This window comes from Phacochoerus africanus, chromosome 16 (genome assembly GCF_016906955.1).
Source record: "Phacochoerus africanus isolate WHEZ1 chromosome 16, ROS_Pafr_v1, whole genome shotgun sequence".
Classification (NCBI taxonomy): domain Eukaryota; kingdom Metazoa; phylum Chordata; class Mammalia; order Artiodactyla; family Suidae; genus Phacochoerus; species Phacochoerus africanus.
In genome coordinates this window covers 7,062,173-7,087,042 of record NC_062559.1, presented here as the reverse complement: position 1 = coordinate 7,087,042, position 24,870 = coordinate 7,062,173, and the positions used below count along the sequence as shown (strand labels likewise).

At 38.7% G+C, this 24,870-nt stretch overlaps 1 protein-coding gene across 1 annotated transcript; it reads left to right on the top strand.

Annotated features, from left to right (window-relative positions):
- Window positions 1-13,735: 13,735 nt before the first annotated feature.
- On the top strand, window positions 13,736-14,693 carry TAS2R39 (taste 2 receptor member 39). The gene is given in 2 exon segments (XM_047763860.1): window positions 13,736-14,416; window positions 14,418-14,693. Coding segments are annotated over 2 exon segments (957 nt in total).
- Window positions 14,694-24,870: the final 10,177 nt, after the last annotated feature.

Below are 24,870 nucleotides of genomic sequence, written 5' to 3'. Positions count from 1 at the left end.
ACCTGACTCAACTACAAATTGTATTTGCATGGTCATACTTATGTAGATGTTGAATATCATTTTAACTAATATTATAAGTATATGGGGAGCAGGGAAGCTAGAAAGTATTGTGAGTGTGTGTAGTAAGCTGGGGTGTGGAGAATGAAATAAAGCGAAATCCTCATCTTCCAAACTGGGACATCAAAAAAAATTCACGAAACTGGGGGAAAAACATCAAAAGGTAGCAGAATAGGTATGTTACTTAAGAGACATGGAGAAAAATATCAAACCTAACAGATAAAGGAATGAAAATGGTTTCCTCTGAGTATAGGAACTGCAATGGTAAGGGAAAACAGAATGTTTTTTTTTCTTTTTTCCTAAGTAAAAAGCCATGTAGAAATAAGACTTTTTAGTCAAGAATATAAAATGGGAAAAGTCAGTCTCTCCAGCAAGTTGTGCTGGCAAAGCTGGACAACTGCATGCAAATCAATGAAACTAGAACACACCTTCACACCATGCACAAAATAAACTCAAAATGGCTTAAAGACTAAAATATCCACAAATAACAAGTGTTGGAGGGGTTGTGGAGAAAAGGGAACCCTCCTGCACTGTTAGTGGGAATGTAAACTGGTACAGCCACTATGGAGAACAGTTGGAGATACCTTAGAAATCTATACATAGAACTTCCATATGACCCCGCAATCCCACTCTTGGCCATCTATCCAGACAAAACTCTACGTAAAAGAGACACATGCACCTGCATGTTCATTGCAGCACTATTCACAATAGCCAGGACATGGAAGCAACTCAAATGTCCATCAACAGATGACTGGATTCGGAAGATGTGGCATATATACACAATGGAATACTACTCAGCCATAAAAAAGAATGACATAATGCCATTTGCAGCAACATGGATGGAACTAGAGACTCTCATACTGAGTGACATGAGCCAGAAAGACAAAGACAAATACCATATGATATCACTTTTAACTGGAATCTAATATCCAGCACAAATGAACATCTCTTCAGAAAAGAAAATCATGAACTTGGAGAATAGACTTGTGGCTGCCTGATGGGAGGGGGAGGGAGTGGGAGGGATCGGGAGCTTGGGCTTATCAGACACAACTTAGAATAGATTTACAAGGAGACCCTGCTGAGTAGCATTGAGAACTATGTCTAGATGCTCATGTTGCAACAGAACAAAGGGTGGGGGGGAAAAAATGTAATGTATACATGTAAGGATAACTTGATCTCCTTGCTGTACAAAATAAAATAATAAAAAAATAAAAAATAAAAAAGATAAAAAGATAATAATAATAAAATAAAGACTAAATATAAGACGTGACACTATCAAACTCCCAGAAGAGAACACAGGCAAAACCTTCTCTGACATCAACCATACAAATGTTTTCTTAGGTCAGTCTCCCAAAGCAATAGAAAACAAAAATTTTTTTTAAATGAGACCAAATCAAATTTTCAAGCTTTTACACAGCAAAGGAAACCATAAGAAATGAAAAGAGAATTCAGTGAATGGGGAAATAGTTGCAAATTGCACAACTGACAAGGGCTTAAAATCCAAAATATACATATAACTCAACAATGGAAAAAAACAAAAAACCCAATCGAAAAATGGGCAGAATAGCTAAGGAGACATTTCTCCAAAGAAGACATACAGATGGCCAGTAGGAACATGAGAAAATGCTAAATAAACATCACTAATTATTAGAGAAATGCAAATCAAAATTACAATGAGGTACCACCTCACACCAGTTAGAATGGTCATCATTAGTAAGTCTACAATAACAAAGGTGGAGAGAGTGAGGAGTAAAGGGAACCCCCCTACACTGTTGATGGGAATGTAAATTGGTACAACCACCATGGAAATCAGTATAGAGATACATATATGGGTCACCTTGCTATATGGCATAAATTTGCATAACATTGTAAATCAACTATAGTTTAATTTTAAAATGCAAAAAAAAAGAAATATGACTCTTTAAACTATGCATACATTGAATAAAAACCCAACTAAAATTATGCGATCTAGTTACATGATTTTTTTCCTGTGTCCAGGTAACTGTTTACAACATTACTAACTGAGATTAGCTGTTCCAGGAACAAAGAGAAACTGATTTATGAACTCACACACTGGATGTTAATCTTGGCCTCATCTGGCCAGGGCACTCTACCCAACCAGTGTAGTCAATAATCATATAAGCTGACACAGTCAGAAACCTACTTAACATAAAACACGCCATGCCCTTAAGTGTTTACCTTTTTAAACCTGTGATAGTTACAAACATTGATCTTTAAGATGTCTTTAAGTGTTTCATTTCTATATCCTGTCATATCTACGTGCTCAAAAGTGTGTTTCCTATTTCAAAAATTCTCAGGAGAAAATCATTAAGGAAGTTACAAAATACTTAAAACATGTGACAATGGAAGTACTACACATCAAATTATACAGGTTCAAGTAACATGGTACTTAGCGATAAATGTATATACATCTTTATTTTTAAAAAAATTTTTAATTGAAAAGAAGTTTGTGAAGGTGTTCAACTCAAGAAACCTAAAAAAGTAACAAAATTAAACTAAAAGAAGATAGAAAACAAAACATAATTCATGAAATTAATGCAGCAAGAATCAAAGAAACAATAGAGAATAAACAAAACCTAGACTTGAATCTTTATTTTATTTTTAGGGCTGCACCTACGGCATATGGAGGTTCCCAGGCTAGGGGTTGAATGGGAGCTACAGCTGCCGACCTCCACCACAGCTCACAGCAACGCCGGATCCTTAACCCACTGAGCAAGCCCTGCAACCTCATGGTTCCTAGTTGGAGTCGTTAACCACTGAGCCACAACAGGAACTCCTAGACTTGAATCTTTACATGAGGGTGAGAAATCTGGTTAAAGAAGCAAACCTCTAAATAGTAGGCAATAAGAAAAGACACAGGCAATATGAGAAAGAAAAAAGGATGCAATAACTGTGGATATAGTGGAGATTTACTAAATGAGGTTTACCAAATCTTCAAGGAAAATATAATCCTTATTTTAAATAAACAGTTTTCGAGACTAAAATAAGAAGGGAAAGCTACCCAACTCATTTATGAAGTAATTATGTCCTGAATAATGAGAGTACAAGGAAAGTTCAAATAAATCTGAAGTATATAAATGCAAAAATCTAAATAGAATATTAATAAATTGAATTCACCTCATAGTTTTAACATATTATGATTCTAGCAGACCCTGCTAGTTTTCCCCAATATTCCTTTTTCTGTTTATCCAATGTAAAAGAATTTCAACTAGGACACATAATTACCTACAATAGACTTCCATTTCCAAGCCTCCTTTGCAGACAAATGTTGCACTAGATTATAAAGTCAGCCAGTGATATGCAAGAATCACTGTTTTGTGGTGTATGGGAGTCCTACTTTAGGGTCATGTCAACATCTTTTGTCTCATCTTTTGCCCATCTTCCACTCTACCCCCTTGACTGCAGATGCTACCATCCTGAATCTGAGGCTAATGGTGGAGCAATGACCTGGAAGAAGCATTGTCTCTGAGGACCTGGTGGGACAGAGTTACCACCCATCGCAGACCACTCACTTCCATACTTTAGTATATTAGAGATAAATGTCTGTCTGGTTTAAGCATTGCTTGCTATGTTAAAAATGACTTCAAGATGAATTTTAAGAGCTGTAAAAGGTCAAAAAGAAGTTATTTTTTTAAGAGCTTATCTGAGCCAAGTATACAACTCAAGAGCTTTTATTTGGGACACAATGTTTATTATTCTTTCATGGCCTTTACAGTTATAAAATAAAACGTAGAAATTAGATAAATAAATAATACTGAATACAATGGTCATTTCTGAGTCCTGGAATAGAATCCTTTTTATAGTTTAGTTAAAATATATTATAGGAGTTCCCATTGTGGCTCAGAGGGTTACAAACCATCCTAGTATCCATGAGGACGAGGGTTTGATCCCTGCCCTCACTCAGTGGGATAAGGATCTGGCATTACTGTGAGCTGTGGTGTTGGTTGCAGATGAGGGTCAGCCCCTGAGTTGCTGTGGCTGTGGTGCAGGCCAGCAGCTGCAACTCCAATTTGACCCCTAGCCTGGGAACTCCCATATGCTGCAGATGCACCCCTAAAAAGCAAATAAAATAAAATAAATAAAAATTTTGTAGTTTTCATACAAAAATACTATTAATATCAAAACTATAATTGGCCACATAATATGTTTTCATGGAATCACTTTAAGAGAGTCATAAGCACCCACACTGGGGAGAAAAGAAACACAGAGCTTACTCCAATTGCAAATGGTAATTGTGCCATGAAGAAAGCAAAGATCAGCTATGGGGATCTCTAGAGTGTAATAAATGTGAAATGTGAACTCTCACGATCTTGCAATACGTCTAGATTACCATTTGCTCCTAGCGTTAGTATGATAAAAACACACACAAAAAAAAAAAAAGAAAGAAAGAAGGGAATGTCCTCTGCTTTTTCACTTCAGTCCAACCGAAGACTCGAAGATGTGGCAGTTTCTGTAGCAGGAAAGAGAAACCACAGCAGGAAAACACTCCTTTGAAACGCTGTGGTTGGTGCTTCCATTGTGGCGCCTCGGAAGTAAATCCGACTGGGAACCATGAGTGTGGGTTCGATCCCTGCCCTAGATCAGTGGGTTATGAGGGAAAAAAAAAAAAATACAGTAAAACACAAAAAGGATCCCCGCCTTGCCGTGAGCTGTGGTGTAGGTCACAGGCACAGCTCGGACCCAGTGTTGCTGTGGCTGTGGCACAGGCCAGCAGCTGTAGCTCCAATTAAACCTCCATATGCCATGGGTGCTGCCCTAAAAAGCCAAAAAAAAAAAAAGTAAAACTTAAAATTAAAAAAAAAAAGAGAGAAAAAGGAATGCTATGGTTGTTACTGTAGAAGAAAAAAATCTTCTCCCCTTTTTTTTTCCAGAGTTCCACTTACAGAAAAACAACTCTGAAAAGCATGAACAAATTTCACAGTCACACTAATTTCAAAATCTATTATAGTTATTTACACACTTATAAAATTTATTATAATTAATAGTGTGTTGTTTACAAAAGGATAAACACACAGACCAATGGAACAGAGGAGACAATTGAGAAGTCGATCCGCATGGATAGAAACTACTGGTTTTTCCCCCCCCCCCACTTCTCAGTGCCATACCTGGGGCACATGGAAGTTCCCAGGCCAGGGGTCAAATCGGAGCTGCAGCTATCCGTCCACACACAGCCACAACAGCTCAGGATCTAAGCTGTATCTGCGACCTTCACCACAGCTCACAGCAACACCAGATCCTTAACCCACTGAGCAAGGCCTGGAATTGAACCCACATCTTCATGGATACGAGTTGGGTTCATAACCCACTGAGCCACAATGGGAAATCCTGAGACAACTGGTTTTTGACCAGAGTACTAAGGCAATTCAATGAAGAAAGAATATTTTTGTGAACAAATGGTTCTGGAACAATTGGTTGCTCATATGTGAAAAGCAAAAACAAAAGCCCAGCAAAAACCTCCGCACATTCCTTGCATTCTATACAAAATTAAATGGAAATGCACATGAAAAAATGCTCAACATCGCTGATTATAAGAGAAATGCAAATCAAAACTACCATGAGATACCACCTCACACCAGTCAGAATGGCCATCATTAATAAATCCACAAATAACAAGTGCTGGAGGGGCTGTGGAGAAAAGGGAACCCTCTGCACTGTTGGTGGGAATGTAAACTGGTACAGCCACTATGGAGAACAGTTTGGAGATACCTTAGAAATCTATACATAGAACTTCCATATGACCCCACAATCCCACTCTTGGGCATCTATCCGGACAAAACTCTACTTAAAAGAGACACATGCACCCGCATGTTCATTGCAGCACTATTCACAATACCCAGGACATGGAAGCAACTCAAATGTCCATCAACAGATTGGATTCAGGAAGATGTGGTATATATACACAATGGAATACTACTCAGTCATAAAAAAGAATGACATAATGCCATTTGCAGCAACATGGATGGAACTAGAGAATCTCATCCTGAGGGAAATGAGCCAGAAAGACAAAGACAAATACCATATGATATCACTTTTAACTGGAATCTAATATCCAGCACAAATGAACATCTCCTCAAAAAAGAAAATCATGGACTTAGAGAAAAGACTTGTGGCTGCCTGATGGGAGGGGGAGGGAGTGGGAGGGATCGGGAGCCTGGGCTTATCAGACACAACTTAGAATAGATTTACAAGGAGATCCTGCTGAGTAGCATTGAGAACTATGTCTAGATACTCATGTTGCAACAGAAGAAAGGGTGGGGGAAAAAATGTAATTGTAATGTATACATGTAAGGATAACCTGACCCCCTTGCTGTACAGTGGGAAAATAAAAAAATTAAAAAAAAACAATTAAAAATAAAATAGAATACTGCTATACATACTGAAAAAAAATTAAATGGAAATGTAGCATCAACCTAAATGTAAAAGGTAAAATTATAAAACTTCTCAAAGAAAACAAGGGAGAAAACTTTTGTGGCCTTCAGCCTAGGAAAGAGTTTTTCAATATAAGACCAAAAGCATACTTTATAGCATAAAAGTTAATAAATTGAATTGATCAAAACTTAAAACTTTCATTCTGTGAAAGACATTGTTAAGAAAATGAAAAGCTAGGAGTTTCTGTCGTAGCTCAGCGGAAATAAATCTGACTTGTATCCATGAGGACGCAAGTTCGATCCCTGGCCTCATTCAGTGCGTTAAGGATCCAGCGTTGCCATGAGCTGAGGTGTAGGTTGCAGACATAGCATGGATCTGGTGGTGTTGTGGTTGTAGCTGTGATGTAGGCTGGCAGCTGTACCTCCGATTCGACCCCTAGCCTGGGAACTTCCATATTGCTGCAAGTACAGCCATAAAAGGCAAAACAAAATAAAACAAAACAAAAAACTCAACAATAAGCAAGCAACTCAATTTTTTTTTTTGGGGGGGGGGGGATTAGGGGAGGCTACACTCTCAGTATGTGGGAGTTCCCAGGTCAAGGATGAAACCTGCACCACGGAAGCAACCCAAGCCACTTCAGTGACAATGCCAGATCCTTAACGGGCTGTGCCACAAGAGAACACCTCTATTTGAAAAAAAAAATAGGCAAAAATCTTTAAACATTTAACCAAAGAAGATACATTTATGTCCAATTAGCATATGAACAGATGTTCAACACCGCCAGTCATCAGGGAGATGCAAATTAAAATCACAATGAAATATTATTACACATATTTCTAAATGATTTAAAAACAAAGCAAAACACTGACAATAGCAGGTGCTTGTTAAGATCAGAGCAAGTAGAACTCTCATACATGGCTTGCAGAGTGAAAAATAGTATGACTACTCTGGAAAATAGTTTTCTTACAAAATTAAACTTCTTGCAAAGTTATTGTATAATTCAGAAATCCTACTTCTAGTAATTTACCCAAGTGAAATATAAACTTTGTGTGAATATAAACATGTGTGGAATGTTTATAGCAGCTTTATCACTTAGCATGCCAAAAATTAAGTGACTCAGATGTCCTTCGAAAGAAAATAGATAAACAAACTAATACAGTCATACCATGGAATACTTCTCAGCCATAAGCGTGGCTGAACTATTGATTCACACAGCAGCACGGTTCAACCTTAAATACATTTCATGAAGCAAAAGAAGCCAGGCTCAAAAGGCTATATAATGTATGAAACCAATTATATGGCATCTAAAAAGAGCCAAAGTATTGGGACAGCAAACAAGGATTTAAGGATTGGGTTGGGAAAGGGATTAAACAGCTCCAGTCTAATCCTGAAAAAACATGAGACAAACCCAAGCCAAGACCTACTCTACAAAATCCTCGACCAGTATTCTTCAAAAGGGTCATGATCATGAAAGGAAAAAATTAAAGACCAAGAAGGCATCACAGACTAGAAGAGACTAAAGAGACATAATGATTAAAAGCAATTGCCATTAGACCTTGGAAAAGGACATTAGTTTAAAAATGAAAAAATCCAATGAACCCTACATTTAGCTAATAGTATTATAACTGAGCTGATTTCTTACTTTCCATCATTGTGCCATGGGATGTAAGGTATGAACATTAGGGGAAGCTGGATGAAGTGCATATGGGTATTCTATGTACTATTGCATCTTCACATCAAAAACTACTTAGAAATAATAAGTTAAAAATATAACCAGGAGTTCCCATTGTGGCTCAGCAGTAACACACCCAAATAGTATCCATGAGAATGTGGATTTGATCCCTGGCCTTGCTCGGTGGGTTAAGAATCCAGCACTGCCATGAGCTGTGGTGTAGGCTGTTGTAGATGCGGCTCAGATCCTGCATTGCTGTGGGATAGTGAAGGCCAGCAGCTACAGCTGCAATTTTCCCCCTAGCCTGGGAACCTCCATATGTCATGGGTGAGACCCTAAAAACTGTGTGTGTGTGTGTGTGTGTGTGTGTGTGTCTATAAAACCAAAGAAAATGGACTTTTTTTTTTCTTTTTTGGCTACACTCACAGTATATGGAAGTTCCCAGCCAGAGATCAAATCCAAGCCTCAGCCTGACCTACACCACAGCTGTAGCAATTATGAATCCTTAACCCACTGCACCACAGCGGGAACTTCAAATAAACTGGGTTTTTAAAGCCCTTCTTTCTGTCCTTAATGGTGCAATTCTCTTCATGAGTTTTTTTCTTGGTTAGAAGTACATGTAAATACAACAGGCTATATTTAGCAAACAGGATATGCCTTTTCGGTCTTAGTCCACGGGTTCTACTTTAAAAGATCATCCTCTCCACCCAGAAAGGTTACTTCATCCCCACTTCAGACCGTCCATAGGAAATCCACATCAACAATTGTCTTCTTTCCATGGCAAGGAGCAAACTGCCAGAAGCTGCAGCAAGCAGAGCCTCTTCTAAAATGCATTTGATGAAGTCCATGGCCCCTGCTCCATGCCCACCACCTCACTGCAGCATCCACCACCGTGAAGCCCAGCCCCTCCTGACGTCTCTCCAGTCTTGTGTCCCTTCCTTTGTTCTGTCTCCCACCAGTGTTTCTCTCACAGAAAGCTCAAAGGATAGCTGTGTTCTCATGTTCCCACACTTGATTTGGACATTGGATCTGCAAGAGTTCAAGGTTTAGAAGGTGGTGCAACTTCCATTTATCTGCATGTCTTTCATGATAAAAAAAACTCAGGATTCCCTGGTCTCATCATCATTCATTCACTAACTAGTATCTATGTGTCAACCTCCTGGGAGTCAGGCAGTGCATTAGGATTTAGGACTGAGATACAGTCGTTTAAAAGGAAACAAGCCCAAAATGGAGCCTAGGTCCCACATTAGCAAGCCAAGACTTAATATCTGACCTAGTTTCAGTTTCAGCCTCTCCCAGGAACCGATTGACCTGGAATTAGCTGGTCAGTGCTAAGGAGGTCATCTGCCTGCTAGACCCTTCCCCCCGCCCCAAAGGAAAGTGACCTTGCCTGAAACAATCCACTCTTAGCTAGAAATTCCCTTTTTGTGCTCCCTTCTATCTACAAAATTCTTCCTTTTTGTACAGCTCCCCAGAACTCTTTTCTACTTGCTAGATGGGATACTGCCCTATTCATAAATCACTGAATAAAGCCAATTTGATCTTCAAATTCACTCAATGTGAATTCTATTTGAAAAAAATACAGTGATGAACAAAACAAATTGTTGGACTTCACAGCCCTTTCAATGAGCTAGAACACAAACCTCTGGCCCTTATCATGGCCCCACCTGTCTTATTATAATTGCCCTTCCCCCACCTTGAGCAACCTGGCCTACTCCTTCCTGCCTCCTACTAGGAAAGGTATGTGACCCACTCCTCACCCTGCCCCTATAGGCACCCTTATACACCCACAACCAACCAGCAAGTGTATGGTAAGACCCCCTCTTTCCTCGACCAATCAGCAGGTCAGCAGGTATATCCTGAGTCCTCTCCTATAAAAACAGTCAGGACCATGCATCCCAGGTCTGGCTCTCCCTGTTTATCAGGAAGTCGTCCCCCTGTGCCAGCTGAGTCTCTCATCTTAAACTCTTCCTTCTCTTCAGGATAGGCTCTCCCTGATTATCAGGAAGTCTGCCTGCTGGGTTAATAGCATCTCTTGCCTCAATAACCTTGTCTTTTCCTCACCTCGCTTTGAATATAGAAAATTCTTTTTTCTGACCCACATACACAGATCACAAAACAAATGAGGAGAGAGACACCAAAGTGCAGTTAGTGTGTCCCGTTATCCCTCTTACCCTTAGAAGCCTGGCCCACGGATGTGGAGGGAAGCCTGGCACAAGAAAAATCCTCTTGAAAACCAAGTCAGGGGCCCCAAGATGCTCCAGACCACCTACTTGAACAAGTGAGTGGAAACAAGCAGAGAGCAACAGTTGTTTGTTATATTGTATTCAAGAGAAACAGGAGAGTTCTCTTGGAGTTCAGGAATGGAGAGGTAAAGATGAGACGGTAAAATATATAACTTGTCTAATACAGCTCATCAGGCAGAAAATCCTTAAATTGTTTCCTTACTTAAAAGAAGTCCTGGAGTTCCCATTGTGCCTCAGCAGGAACGAACTTGACTAGTATCCATGAAGATGAAGGTTCGATCCCCAGGCCTGCCCAGTGTGTTAAAAAAAATCCAGCATTGCCATGGGCTGTGGTGTACGTGGCTTGCATCCAGCATTGTTGTGGCCGTGGTGTAGCCTGGCAGCTGCAGCTCCAATTAGACCTTTAGCCTGGGAACTTCCATATGCCTCCAGTGTGGCTCTTAAAAAAAAAAAAAAAAAAAAAAGGCAAGAAGTCCCTAAGGGAAAATAAAATTTTATGGAAATTTTCAGAGCCATCTCACTCACCAACCCTCTCTTTTTGTCATTATGTGTGTTGTGCTTACCTTTTACATCAGAAACAACTGCCTCAGAATAAAAGTGATGTTTTTCTGCCCCTCTTTGAGTTCTGATATTCCAAAACAGATTAGGTAACTTAGGATATTATTTTCACACTAATGTTGGTTTGCCTACCTTGTAAAGAAACAAGGAATTTTTCCTTCAAGCCTTATTTTCCTAGTGATTTGTTTTAAATGAAAGGTTAACGTGTGTTTGTGTGTACACACATGTGTGCAATCATATGTGTGTGTGTATGTGTGTATATATATAACCTCTCAAGTAATTTATTTTGTTAAAAATATTTATCCCTGAAAATCCATGTCTTCTTGCTTTATTATTGTGATATTGTGATTTTTAATTTAAAAAATATGAAAAAAAAAAAGGAATTCCCATTGTGGCTTGGCAGGTTAAGAACCTGACTTTGTCTCTGTGAGGATGGAGGTTCAATCCCTGGCCTCACACAGTGGGTGAAGGATCAGGCATTGCCATAAGCTGTGGTGTAGGTAGCAGATGCAGCTCAGATCGGAGTTGCTGTGGCAACCTCCATATGCCACAGGTATGGCCAGGAAAAGAAAAAAAGAAAAAAATACATTTGGCCCTTGTTCCCTTTTCTGGCACAGAGCTCCTAAAACACTTGGAATTTACTAAGTGATGAGATCAACAAAAATGTCTTATGTTAACAAAGTGACTTTTGGACCAAACCTAAAGACAGGGACTAATTGGCAGGGGAACCACTGTGAATACAGATTGGAACCTTCCTAGTCTCACTCATTGGTGAACACATGAGGTGCTGGGGGTATGGCACCCCAGAGAGGGCATGGAAGCCCTGTGCCCCTTTTCACATACCTCTCTATATACATTGCTTCTATCTGGATGTTCTTCTGAATCATATCCTTTTATAATAAATCAGTAAATGTAAATAAACTTTTTTCTTGAGTTCTGTGAGCCACTCGAGCAAATTACTAGACCCAAGGTGTGTGTCATAGAAACCTCTAACTTATAGCTGAGAAGTCAGAAGCACAGTTGACAATCTGGACTTGGGACTGGCATCTGAAATGCAGGGCAGTCTTCAGTGGCTGAGCCCTTAGCCTGTGGAATCTGATGTTATCTCCAGGTAGATAGTGTCAGAATTGAGTTCAATTGTAGGGCACCAAAATGGTGTTGCATGCTGTGGGGGAGAGGGGGGACCCACATGTTTAGTGACCAGAAGAATCAGAAGTAAAGCTTTCTGTGTGAGTAGTAAAAAAAAAAAAAAAAAAAAAAAAAAAAAAACAGGGGGTTCCCATTGTGGTGCAGTGGAAAGAAATCCAACTAGTATCCATGAGGATTTGGGTTCAATCCCTGGCCTCATTCAGTCGATGGGGGATCTGGCGTTGCCATGAGCTGTGGTGTAGGTCAAAGACATTGCTAGGATCATGAGTTGCTGTTGCTGTGGCTGTGGTGTAAGCCAGCAGCTACAGCTCTGATTCAACCCCTAGCCTGGGAACTACCATATGCCATGGTGCAGCCCTAAAAAGTGAAAAAATAAAATAAAAAGGGCACCTCACAGATGGGTTCTGTTTTGTTTTTGTTTTTTCAGCTCAATTTTTCTTTCCTTAAGTAGTGAGGACATCATGAAAGACTATCAAAAAAAAAAAAAATGTAACAGTTAGGCCAACCCCGCATTTAATCTTTGGCTCACAGAAAAGAAACAATGTCATTGCAGCAACATGGATCCAACTAGAGTCTCTCATACTAAGTAAGTCAGAAAGAGAAAGACAAATACCATATCATATCACCTATATGTGGAATCTAAAATGTGGCACAAATGAACCTATCTACGAAATAGAAACAGACTCACAGGCATAGAGAACAGACCTGTGATTGCCAAGGAGGAGGTGGGGGGAGTGGGATGGATGGGGAGTTTGGGGTTAGTAGATGCAAACTATTCCATTTAGAATGTAGCACAGGGATCTACATCCAATCTCTTGGGATAGAACATGACAGAAGATAATATGAGAAAAAGAGCATATATATATATATATATTCTTTATATATGTATTTGTATATACATATGTGTATATATATGGTCAATTTGCTGTATGGCAGAAATTGACACAACACTGAAAATCAATTATATGTTAAAAAAGGAAAAAGGATCCACAAGTGTAGGTAATGTAACGTAGCGCTAAGAACCAAGACTCTGGGACCAGGTGACTTAGGTGTGACTCTCAGCTCTCTCTCTCCCCCTCACCCCCTCTCTCGCTTTCTCTCTGTGACTTTGGATGAGTTTTTTAGCCTCAGTTTCCACATCTGCAAAATGGAGATAATAAAAGTACATTCTTCATAGAGCTGTTGTAAGGCTTAAATGTTGTAATACATACATAGGGTTTGCACAGCGCCTGGTACATAAGAACTGTATCTATTTCAAGTTATTAGCATTTTCAGTCACTTCCCTGAGGTCACAAGTGAAACTCAATTAAATGGTGACTGGGTGGACAGATGTTGGACTTAATTGGATCTAGTTAAGAACATAGTTCTCAAAATCATGTCAGTGGTTTATAAAGGAGTGTCTAAAGTTCTTCCCTGGGCCCCATGTTTGAACTAACACACCAACACATCCAAAAGGACATGGGAGAGGATTACAAACAAATCCATCATTTGCATGTCCAGATTTAGAACTAAGAATTCTAAAATAAACAAATGGAATAGATTTGGAAATGATGCATCAGCTACTTCCTCTTGTGACATGAATTGTGGGAGCTATCCCAGATCTGCCCATCAAATGCTAGGGAGACTTTTTTCTCCAGACAACAAAGAAGAGAAACGACTCAGGATGACCAAAACCAGCAGTCCCCCAGAAAACGAATTATCATCTCACATCATTTTAATTTTAATCATTATAAGCGCTGAATGCATCATTGGTATCATTGCAAATGGGTTCATTGCAGCTATAAATACAGCGGAATGGATTCAGAATAAGGAAATTTCCACAACTGGCAAGATCCTGCTTTTCCTGAGTGTGTCCAGAATAGCTCTACAGAGCTTCACGATGCTAGAAATTAACTTCAGTTCAACATCCCCAAGCTTTTACAACCAAGACACTGTGTATGATACATTCAAAGGAAGTTTCCTGTTCTTCAATTACTGTAGCCTCTGGTTTGCTGCCTGGCTCAGCTTCTTCTACTTTGTGAAGATTGCTGATTTCTCCTACCCCCTTTTCCTTAAGCTGAAGTGGAGAATTTCTGGATTGATGCCCTGGTTTCTGTGGTTGTCAGTGTTTATTTCCTTGGGCCATAGTGGATTCTTCCTCAAAAACGTCTACACTGTGCATTGTAACAATTCTTCTGCTATCCCCTCCTTCAACTCCACGAAGAAAAATTACTTCATTAAAACCAATGTGATCGACCTGGTTCTTCTCTTTAACACGGGGATCGTCATCCCTCTGACCATGTTCATCCTCGCAGCCACCCTGCTGATCCTCTCTCTCAAGAGACACACCCAGCACATGGAGAGCAAGTACCACTGGCTCCAGGGACCCCAGCATGGAGGCTCACATGGGGGCCATCAAAGCCATCAGCTACTTTCTCATTCTCTACATTTTCAATGCTGTCGCTCTTCTTCTCTATATGTCCAACGTCTTTGGCATCAACAGTTTCTGGAATGTTTTATGCAAAATCATCCTGGCTACCTACCCTGCTGGCCACTCCATCCTACTGATTCGGGACAACCCTGGGTTGAGAAGAGCTTGGAAGCGGCTTCAGGCTCGAGTTCATCTTTATTTCAAAGAGTAGACTCTACAACCCACACCTGAAGAGTACCACAACCCTGAACTCAACCAGCTCTGCCTTTCCGTCACCCAGACCTCTCCCTGCCTCCTTTCTTCCCCAAACCTGAGCTGATCCTTTCCCTCGATGTGTTTTTTTGTATTACAAACTGATCATTTCTCCGTCTGCTGCATGGCTTGACATAATCTTCACCTGAGTCTTCCATTTCCACCTCCCCTTTCTCTATCTAAAGCAGTGATTCCAGACATACTGGCTACACAGAATCTCTAGGGGACTTTTTAATTTTTTTTTTTAACATATAGTTGGTTTACAATGTTGTACCAATTTCTGTTGTAGAGCAAAGTGATGCACATATATATATACATATATTCTTTTTTTTTTTTAAATATGATTCCCCATCATGGTCTATCCCAGGAGATTGGATAGAGTTCCCTGTACTTGCATAGGACCTTGCTATGTACCCATTCTAAATGTAGTCTAGGGGAGATTTTTTTTTTAATATCAATGTCGGAGTTCCCATCTTGGCAGGAGCGGAAACAAATCCAACTAGGAACCATGAGGTTGCAGGTTCGATCCCTGGCCTTGCTCAGTGGGTTAAGGATCTGGTATTGCTGTGAGCTGTGGTGTGGGTCGCAGACACGGCTCAGATCCTGTGGTGCTGTGGCTCTGGTGTAGGCTGGCAGCAACAGCTCCAATTAGACCCCTAGCCTGGGAACCTCCATATGCCTCGGGAGCAGCCCTAAAAAAGGCAAAAAGACAAAAAAAATTATATATATATATATATATATATATACATATATACATTTATATATATATATACACATATATACATTTATATATATATATATATATATATATATATATATATATATATATATATATATCAATGTCCAGGCCTGACCCTAGAACAATTAAGTCAGGATTTCAAGGGTGTGGAACTTAAACAATTTTTTAAGTTCTCAAAGTGATTCTGATGTGCAGCCAGAATTGTTATAACCACCAAAATAAAAGAAGGTCTTGCAACTTGAACTTCTGGCAACTCCTCTCTTTCTCCATCCATGTGCCTTTTAAACAGATTCAGATTATTTAGGAAGCTGAGTAACAGCAGGAAATGTATTTTATCTCGACCCTCCAAAGACATCATCTGAATAATTTGAAAATGTTTATCAAATTAAACATTACCTAAGACAACTTTCAACCTAAAAATTCTAAGAACTTTTCCTGTAGGTAAAATACGGTCATAAGTATACATGTTAAAAAAACAACATGTGCAGGAAGATCTTCATGGCAGCACTGTTCATCGATGAGAGAACTCATACAATCACAACGGAAACTTCTGCAAACAGTTTGAAAGGACAGAAATGAATGTATCCTGAAACAAAAAGATCTCCAATATACTAAGTACAAAATGCAAGCAGGTATTTCATGACTCCATTCATGTTTTATGGAATTTAATGGAAAATACATCTCTCTCTCTCTTATCTTTTTTTTTTTTTTTCGGCTGTACCCTCCTGACATACGGAAGTTCCAAGGCCAGGGATTGAACCAGCACCACAGCAGCAACCCAAGCCACTTCAGTGACAACACAGATCCTTAACCTGCTGCACCATAAGGTAACTCCATAAATTCTTCTTGTATGTATATTTATGCATATCTAAAGGTCCTAGAAGGATGTATAAAAATGGTTTAAGAGGACTTCTGCATAGTGACATTGGGTGTTGGGGGGTAAATGAAACATTTACACTTAATTTATACCTTTCTGCATTGTTTGAACTATTTAGAACACATATGCATTAATTATAAAATTGTAAAAGATTTATATTTATTTATGTATATATTTATTACAAACAGAACTACGTAAGGCCTCATGCATTTTCTTTTTTTTTTTTTTTTTTTTTTGCTGTGGCAATGCTGCTTGATGTGGGGTCTCAGTTTCAGACCAAGGATTGAACCCAGGCCACACTGGTGACAGCATGAGTCCTTACCACTAGGCCACCAGGGAACTCTCAGACTTGTGTATCTTAACTAATTGACTCAACCTCTGTGTTTGTTTATACTGAAAATGCAAACCTCCAAAAACACGAATTGAACATTTCCCCTCCTATCCCTACCTCCTCTTTTTCATTGTATCAGCTCAAGAGCTGCCATGGAAAACTGCCAACTTTCAATCCACTGAGATGTCTAGATTCTCCATCCCCCTGGCAGCCCTCCTCCTCACTTCTCCTCCCTATCAGTTGGGACTACTTGTTAATCATACCCACACCCTTCGAAATACTTTTCACATTAGAAATATCTTCAGGAGTTCCCGTCGTGGCGCGGTGGGTAACGACTCCGACTAGGACCATGAGGTTGCAGGTTCGATACCTGGCCTTGCTCAGTGGGTTATAACGATCTGGTGTTGCCGTGAGCTGTGGTGTATGTCGCAGACGCGGCTCAGATCCCACGTTGCTGTTGCTATGGCTGTGGCGTAGGCTGGCAGCTACAGCTCCGATGAGACCCCTAGCCTGGGAACCTTCATATGCTGCGGGAGCGGCCCAAGAAATGGCAAAAAGACAAAAAAAAAAAAGAAGTATCTTCAGCATTTGCAGATGAAGTGAGATTCTGTCTGAGATTTGCTCTGAGATAACTCGACAGAGGGCAAGGTCACAGGTTGATTTTTTTCAAACAAGGTCTCGGGTATGCTGTGGTTCTTTACACTAGTCTCTCTAGTTCAGAGTATGTTTGAAATTTTCCTAACATATCTTTATGCAAATGAATTATAAAACACTTTAATTTCCTGGTCCATGCTTCCTATCGTGAATCATGTGGAATAACGGCACATCTCAATGAACCCAGCTATTTAACACCCCATGGTTACTTCTAAGCAGCCTGGTGTTGCTTGAGGTATCTCATAACTGGATGAAGTTATGTTCCTAGAAATTCATGCTCTTCAGCCTCAGATGAGTAACATCATCAGGCATTTCTAACCCATTTTTCCCTAGAGAAGTCATTCATTAACTACCCACAATGACCATCTCATAGATTTTCCTCAGTCCTAAGTCTCCAGTCTGTCATCTCTCTGCCTCATTTTTTTTTTTTTTTTTTGGTCATTTTAGGGCCACACCCACGGCATATGGAGGTTCCCAGGCTAGGGGTCTAATCAGAGCCACCAGCCTACACCACAGCCACAGCAATGATCTGGATCCCAGCCATGCCTGCGACCTACACCACAGCTCATGGCAACGCCAGATACTTAACCCACTGAGCAAGGCCAGGGATCGAACCCACAACCTCATGGTTCCTAGTTGGATTCGTTTCCACTGCGCCACAATGGGAACTTCCTCTGCCTCATTTTCAACTCATGAAATTGCCCTTAAATTTTTTGATAAAAGGAAAACATTAGGAAGTCATTCTTTCACCTTCCCATTAGTAAATCTATAAAACTACTAATTTTCTTCTACACTCCTGTTTCAATAGAAAGGGTGCCCATCTATGAACATAGATACAGAAAACAAATTGGGAGTTGCAAGAGGTGGGGGTGTGAAGGATGGGAAAAGGAGTGGACTGTTTTTGTACTTTTTTTTTTGTCTTTTTTCCTTTTCTAGGGCCACTCCCATGGCACATGGAGGTTCCCAGGCTAGGGGTCTAATCAGAGCTGCAACTGCCGGCCTACACCAGAGCCACAGCAACTCAGGATCTGAGCTACGTCTGTGACCTACAACACAGCTCACAGCAAGGCTGGATCCTTAACCCACTGAGCAAGGCCAGGGATCGAACCTGCAACCTCATGGTTCCTAGTTGGATTCGTTAACCACTGAGCCATGACAGGAACTCCTGTTTTGGGGCTTTAAATAAAGCTTTAAAATAAATAAATCTAGGCAAAAGGAAATATCACAAACAGAGCATAGCCATGAATTTGTATGTGATACTCAAACTTCTAAGAGCTATTATAGTACGATGTCTAATTTCAAAATATATCTGTTGAGCACATGTGTACATTTCTGTTCAAAATATAATTAGAAGTGGAATTTCATGGTTACACAATATGTGTATCTTCAGCTTTTATAGATGCTCCCAAACTGTTTTCCAATGAAATTCAATGTGTCTTCACACAATGGGTTCCACAGCAAAATACTACAGAGTAATGAGACAAATTCAGAACCACAAAAACATGAAAACATGAAGAGAGGATAGATGTTACAGTACCAGTGCTTATAATAACACAAGGATTACTGAAACTACTCTTTGCAATTGTAGGACAGGGTATGTGGAGTGCCCACTGTCTAAGAAGGAACAAAGGGGGACTTCTGGGACACCAGTCCTGTGGTAACATTCTGTTTCATGATCTGGGTGTAAGTTACATATTTTTAGTTTGTGGAAATTAATGTTACACTCTTACAATATAACTTTAATAAAGATTTTTTTCAAAGTGAATGGCTATCAACTGTATAGATGTATTTGTATATAAATACTTCAAATGAAAGGTTTCAAAAGTCCTAAACAAACAAACAAACAAAAAAAGCCAAAAAAACAGTACAGGATGAATAAGATGTGGTGGAGGCGATGTGTTACAACTTAGCCAGGAAGTGTCTGTGTAAGTAAATAACATTTAAAGAAGAAACAATGTTATAAATAAGCCCAAATCAAGAACTTAGAAGAATGATAACAAAATAAGCATAATCAAAAGAAAAAAACAATTTATAAACATAATTCATGAAATATTCATGAATTAAAGGTCAAAAAGGGGAGAATTAAAAAGGAATATATGAATTAGTTTCATGAAGAAAGATAAAATTAGTAGTTTTAACTTCAATAATTGAGAAAGAAAGACAAAGGCATAAATATACAAAATTTTTAAAAGGAAAAATTATCAAAAATTTGATAAATTATGGTATTCTTAAGAATCTATTTTGTTCAACAAGAGTTTGAAAAGATAAGGTAGGTGTTCCTAGAGAAAAAAATGTAATTTACTAAAATTGACTCCAAAAGAGGTAGAAAATCCAAAAAGAATTGATCATTGTAAAGAAACTACAAAAAGTTACCAAAAGTCACAACCCAAAAGGTGCTAAGATCAAATATTTTCACAAGGGAGTTACACAGATTTTTTTAAAAGCAGACAATGTCAAAATTGTTTCACAGCGTAAAAATTAAGACAAGCTTCCAAATTTGTTTTATAAAATGAACACAATTTTGATACCAAAGGACAAAAACCATCTTCCAGAAAACCACAAACCAGTCTCACTTAATATTTACGTAAAAATGTTAAATAAAACTTAACAGAGATCCAAAATACAAATTTATCTATAAAAGTAAATAAGGTTCAATATTAGAAAATATGTCAACGCAATTTACCATATAAATAACACTAAGGAGAAAAGCCACTGAATAATTTTCATAAATTCTTAAAAAACATAAGCAAAATTCAATATCAGGGAGTTCCCATTGTGATTCAGCAGTAGCAAATCTGACTAGTATCCATGAGGAGGCAGGTTCAATCCCTGGCCTTACTCAGTGGGTTAGCAACCTGGCATTGCCATAGGCTGTGGTGTAGGTTGCAGACAAAACTTGGACCCAGTATTGCAGTGAATGTGGTACAGGCTGGAAGCTACAGCTCTAATTCGAACCCGAGCCTGGGAACTTCCATATGCCACAGCTGCAGCCCTAAAAAAAGACTAAAAGTAAAAAAATCACTATTGATTCCAAATTATTTTAAAAGTCTTAATAAAATAATAAATAGATAATTTAACGTGATAAAATATATCTATCGGAGTTCCCGTCATGGTGCAGTGGAAACGAATCCCACTAGGAACCATGAGGTTTTGAGTTTGATCCCTGGCCTCACTCAGTGGGTTAAGAGTCCAGTGTTGCTGTGAGCTGTGGTGTAGGTCACAGATGAAGCTCAGTCCAACATAAACAGGCTACCAAAAATCAGAAATAGTGAGAAGAGGAGGGTACAAATGCAGGACACTGGAGATGCACTTGCAACTAAGAGACCAGCAACTTAAAACTTACGTAAATATTAAGCGAGACTGGTTTGTGGTTTTCTGGAAGACAGTTTTTGTCCTTTGGTATCAAAATTGTGTTCATTTTATAAAACAAATTTGGAAGCTTGTCTTAATTTTGTATATACAATTTTGTATATATATAGACACCTATATCAAAACTTCAGGGAAACTGCACACCAAAAATCTACAATAGATACACACACAAATAAGAAAAATCAACTCAAATACAACGTTAAAGATAGTCATCAAACCACAAGAGAAGGGAAGAAAAAAGACCAACAAAAATAAATCCAAAACAGTGAATAAAATAGCAATGAGAATGGAGATATCGATAAGTACCTTAAATGTAAACAGACTAAATGCCCCAACCAAAAGACATAGACTGATTGAATGGATACAAAAACAAGACCCATATATATGCTGTCTTCAAGAGACCCACCTCACTTCCACGGACACATACAAATTGAAAGTGAGAGGATGGAAGAAAATATTCCATGAAAATAGGAATCAAAAAAAAAAAACTGAAGTAGCAATATTCATATCAGACAAAATAGTCCTTAAAGAATATTATAAGAGACAAAGAAGGACATTACATAATGATCAAAGGATCAATCCAAGAAGAAGATATAATAATTTTAAATATCTACGCACCCAACATAGGTTCACCACAATATATAAGGCAACTGCTTACAACCTTAAAAGGACAGATCAACAATAACACAATCATAGTGGGGGACTTTTAACACCCCACTTACAGCAATGGACAGATCAACCAGACAGAAAATCAATAAGGAAACACAGGCCCTGAATGATGCATCAGACCAGGTGGACTTCATAGATATTTATAGGACATTCCATCCAAAAGCAACAGAATACACATTCTTCTCAAGTGCATATGGAACATTCTCTAAGATTGATCACATCCTGGGCTACAAATCAAGCCTCAATAACTTTAAGAAAACTGAAATCATACTGAGCATCTTTTCCGAACACGCTATAGGACTGGAAATCAACAAGAAAAAAACTGCAAAAAACACAAACACTTGGAGACTAAACAACATGCTACTAAACAACCAATGGATCACTGAAGAAATCAAAGAGGAAATTAAAAAATACCTAGATGCAAATGACAACAAAGATATGACACTCCAAAACCTATGGGATGCAGCAAAAGCTGTTCTAAGAGGAAAGTTTATAGCAATACAAGTCCACCTCAGGAAACAAGAAAAAGCTCAAATAAACAACCTAACTTTACATCTAAAGCAGCTCGAGAGAGAACAGACAAGACCTAAAGTTAGCAGAAGGAAAGAAATCATAAAGATCAGAGCAGAAATAAATGAAATACGATCTAAGAAAACCATAGAAAAGAGCAATGAAACAAAAAGCTGGTTCTTTGAAAAGATCGACAAAATTGATAAACCCTTAGCCGGACTTACCAAGAAAAAAAAGAGAGAGGACCCAAATCAATAAAATTAGAAATGAAAAAAAATGGACATCACAAAAATATAAAGGATCATAAGAGATTACTCCATGAAACTATATGCCAATAAAATGGACAACCTAGATGAAATGGACAAATTCTTAGAAAAGTACAATATTCCAAGACTAAACCAAGATGAAATAGAAAAGATAAGCAGACCAATCACAAATACTGAATTTGAAACTATAGTTTAAAAACTTACAACAAACAAAAGTCCAGGACCAGATGGCTTCACAGGCAAATTTTATCAAACATTTAGAGAAGAGCTAACCCCTCTCCTTCTGAAACTATTCCAAAAAAATTGCAGAGGAAGGATCACTCCTAAACTCACTCTTTGAGCCCACCATCACCCTGATACCAAAACCAGACAAAGATACCACAAAAAAAGAAAATTACAGGCCAATATCACTGATGAACAAAGATGCAAAAATTCTCAACAAAACACTAGCAAACTAAATCCAACAATACATTAAAAGAATTGCACATCATGATCAAATGGTATTTATCCCAGGGATGCAAGGATTCTTCAATATCTGCAAATCAAGCAGTGTGATACACCACATTAACAAACTGAAGAAGAAAAACCATATGATCTTCTCAAAAGATGCAGAAAAATCCTTTGACAATCCAACACTCATTTCTGATTTCAAAAAAACCTTCAAAAAGTGGGCATAGAGGGAACCTACCTCAACATGATAAAGTCCATATATGACAAACCCAGAACTAACATCATTCTCTACAGTGACAACTGAAAAGCTGAAAGAATTCCTGCTGAGATCAGGAACAAGACAAGGATGTCCACTCTCACCACTACTATTTGAGATAGTTTTGGTTAGTTTGTCCTAACCACGGCAATCAGAGAATAAAAAGAAATAAAAGGAATCCAAATTGAATAGGAAGAATTAAAACTATCTTTTTTGCAAATAACGCACTATACCTAGAAAATCCTAAAGATGCTACCAGAAAACTGTTAGAGCTCATCATGAATTTGGCAAAGTCGCAGGATACAAAATTGATACACAGAAGTTGACTGCATTTCTCTATGCTAACAGTGAAAGATCAGAAAGAGAAATTAGGGGAAAAATCCAATTTACCATCTCATCAAAAAGAATGAAATATTAAGCAATAAACCTAGCTAAGGAGACAAAAGACTTATTATACTCTGAAAACTATAAGATTCTGATGATACGAACAGATTGAAAGACATACCATGCTCTTAGACTGGAAGAATCAATATTATCAAAATGATTATACTACCCAAGGCAATCTACAGATCTAATGCAATTGCTAGCAAAATACCAAGGACATTTTTCACTGAACTAGAACAAAATATTTTAAAGTTTGTTTGGAAGTACAAAAGACCTAGAATAGCCAAAGACATCCTGAAAAGAAAAATGGAGCTGGAGGAATCAGGCTCCCGGACTTCAGACTGTAGTACAAAGCTAGTCATCAAAACTGTATGGTACTGGCACAAAGAAATATAGATCAGTGGAACAGGATAGGAAGCCCAGAATTAAACCCACGTACCTAGAGTCAACTAATCTATAACAATGGAGGCAAGAATATACAATGGGGAAAAGACAGTCCCTTCAATAAGTGGTACTGAGGAAACTGGACAGCTACATGTAAAAGAATGAAATTAGAACACTCTCTGACTCCATACACAAAAATAAACTCAAAATGGATTAAAGATCAGATGCTATAAAATTCTTAGAGGAAAACACAGGCCAAACATTCTCTGACATAAACCATAGCACTATCTTCTCTTCCTAGAGTAATGACAATAAAGACAAAAATAAACAAATGGGACCTAATTAAACTTAAAAGTTTCTGGACAGCAAAGAAAACCCTAAAACAAAATGAAAAGACAACTCACAGAATGGGAGAGAATATTTGCAAAATGAATCGACGGACAAGGGATTCATGTCCAAAATTTATAAACACCTCCTGCAGCTCAATGCCAAAAAAGCAAACAACCCCATCAAAAAATGGGCAGAAGATCTAAACGGACAGTTCTCCAAAGAAGACATACAGATGCCAAAAAACACATGACAAGATGTTCAACATCACTCATTATTAGAGAAATGCAAATCAAAACCACTGTGAGGTACTACCTTACACTGGCCAAAGTGACCATCATAAAAAGTCTACAAACAATAAGTGCTGGAGAGGGTGTGGAGAAAAGGGAACCCGATTACACTGTTGGTGGGAATGTAAATTGGTGCAACCACTCTGGAAACCAGTATGAAGATGCCTCAGAAAACTAAACATAGAGCTACCATTGGATCCAGCAATCCCACTCCTGGGCATCTATCCAGAGAAAACCATGACTTGCAAAGACACATGTACTCCGATGTTCACTGCAGCACTATTTGCAATAGCCAAGACATGGAAACAACCTAAATGCCCATGACAGAGGAGTGGATCAAGAAGATATGGAACATATACACAATGGAATATTACTCAGCCATTGAAAGGAAAAAAATAACGGCAATTGCAGCAACATGGATGGACCTAGAAATTATCATGCTAAGTGAAGTCAGTCAGACAATGAGACACCAACATCAAATGCTATCACTTACATGTGGACTCTAAAAAAGGACACAGGAACTCCCATCGTGGCACAGCAGAAACAAATCCCACTAGGAACTATGAGGTTGCGGGTTTGATCCCTGGCCTTGCTCAGTGGGTTAAGGAACCGGCGTTGCTGTGAGCTGTG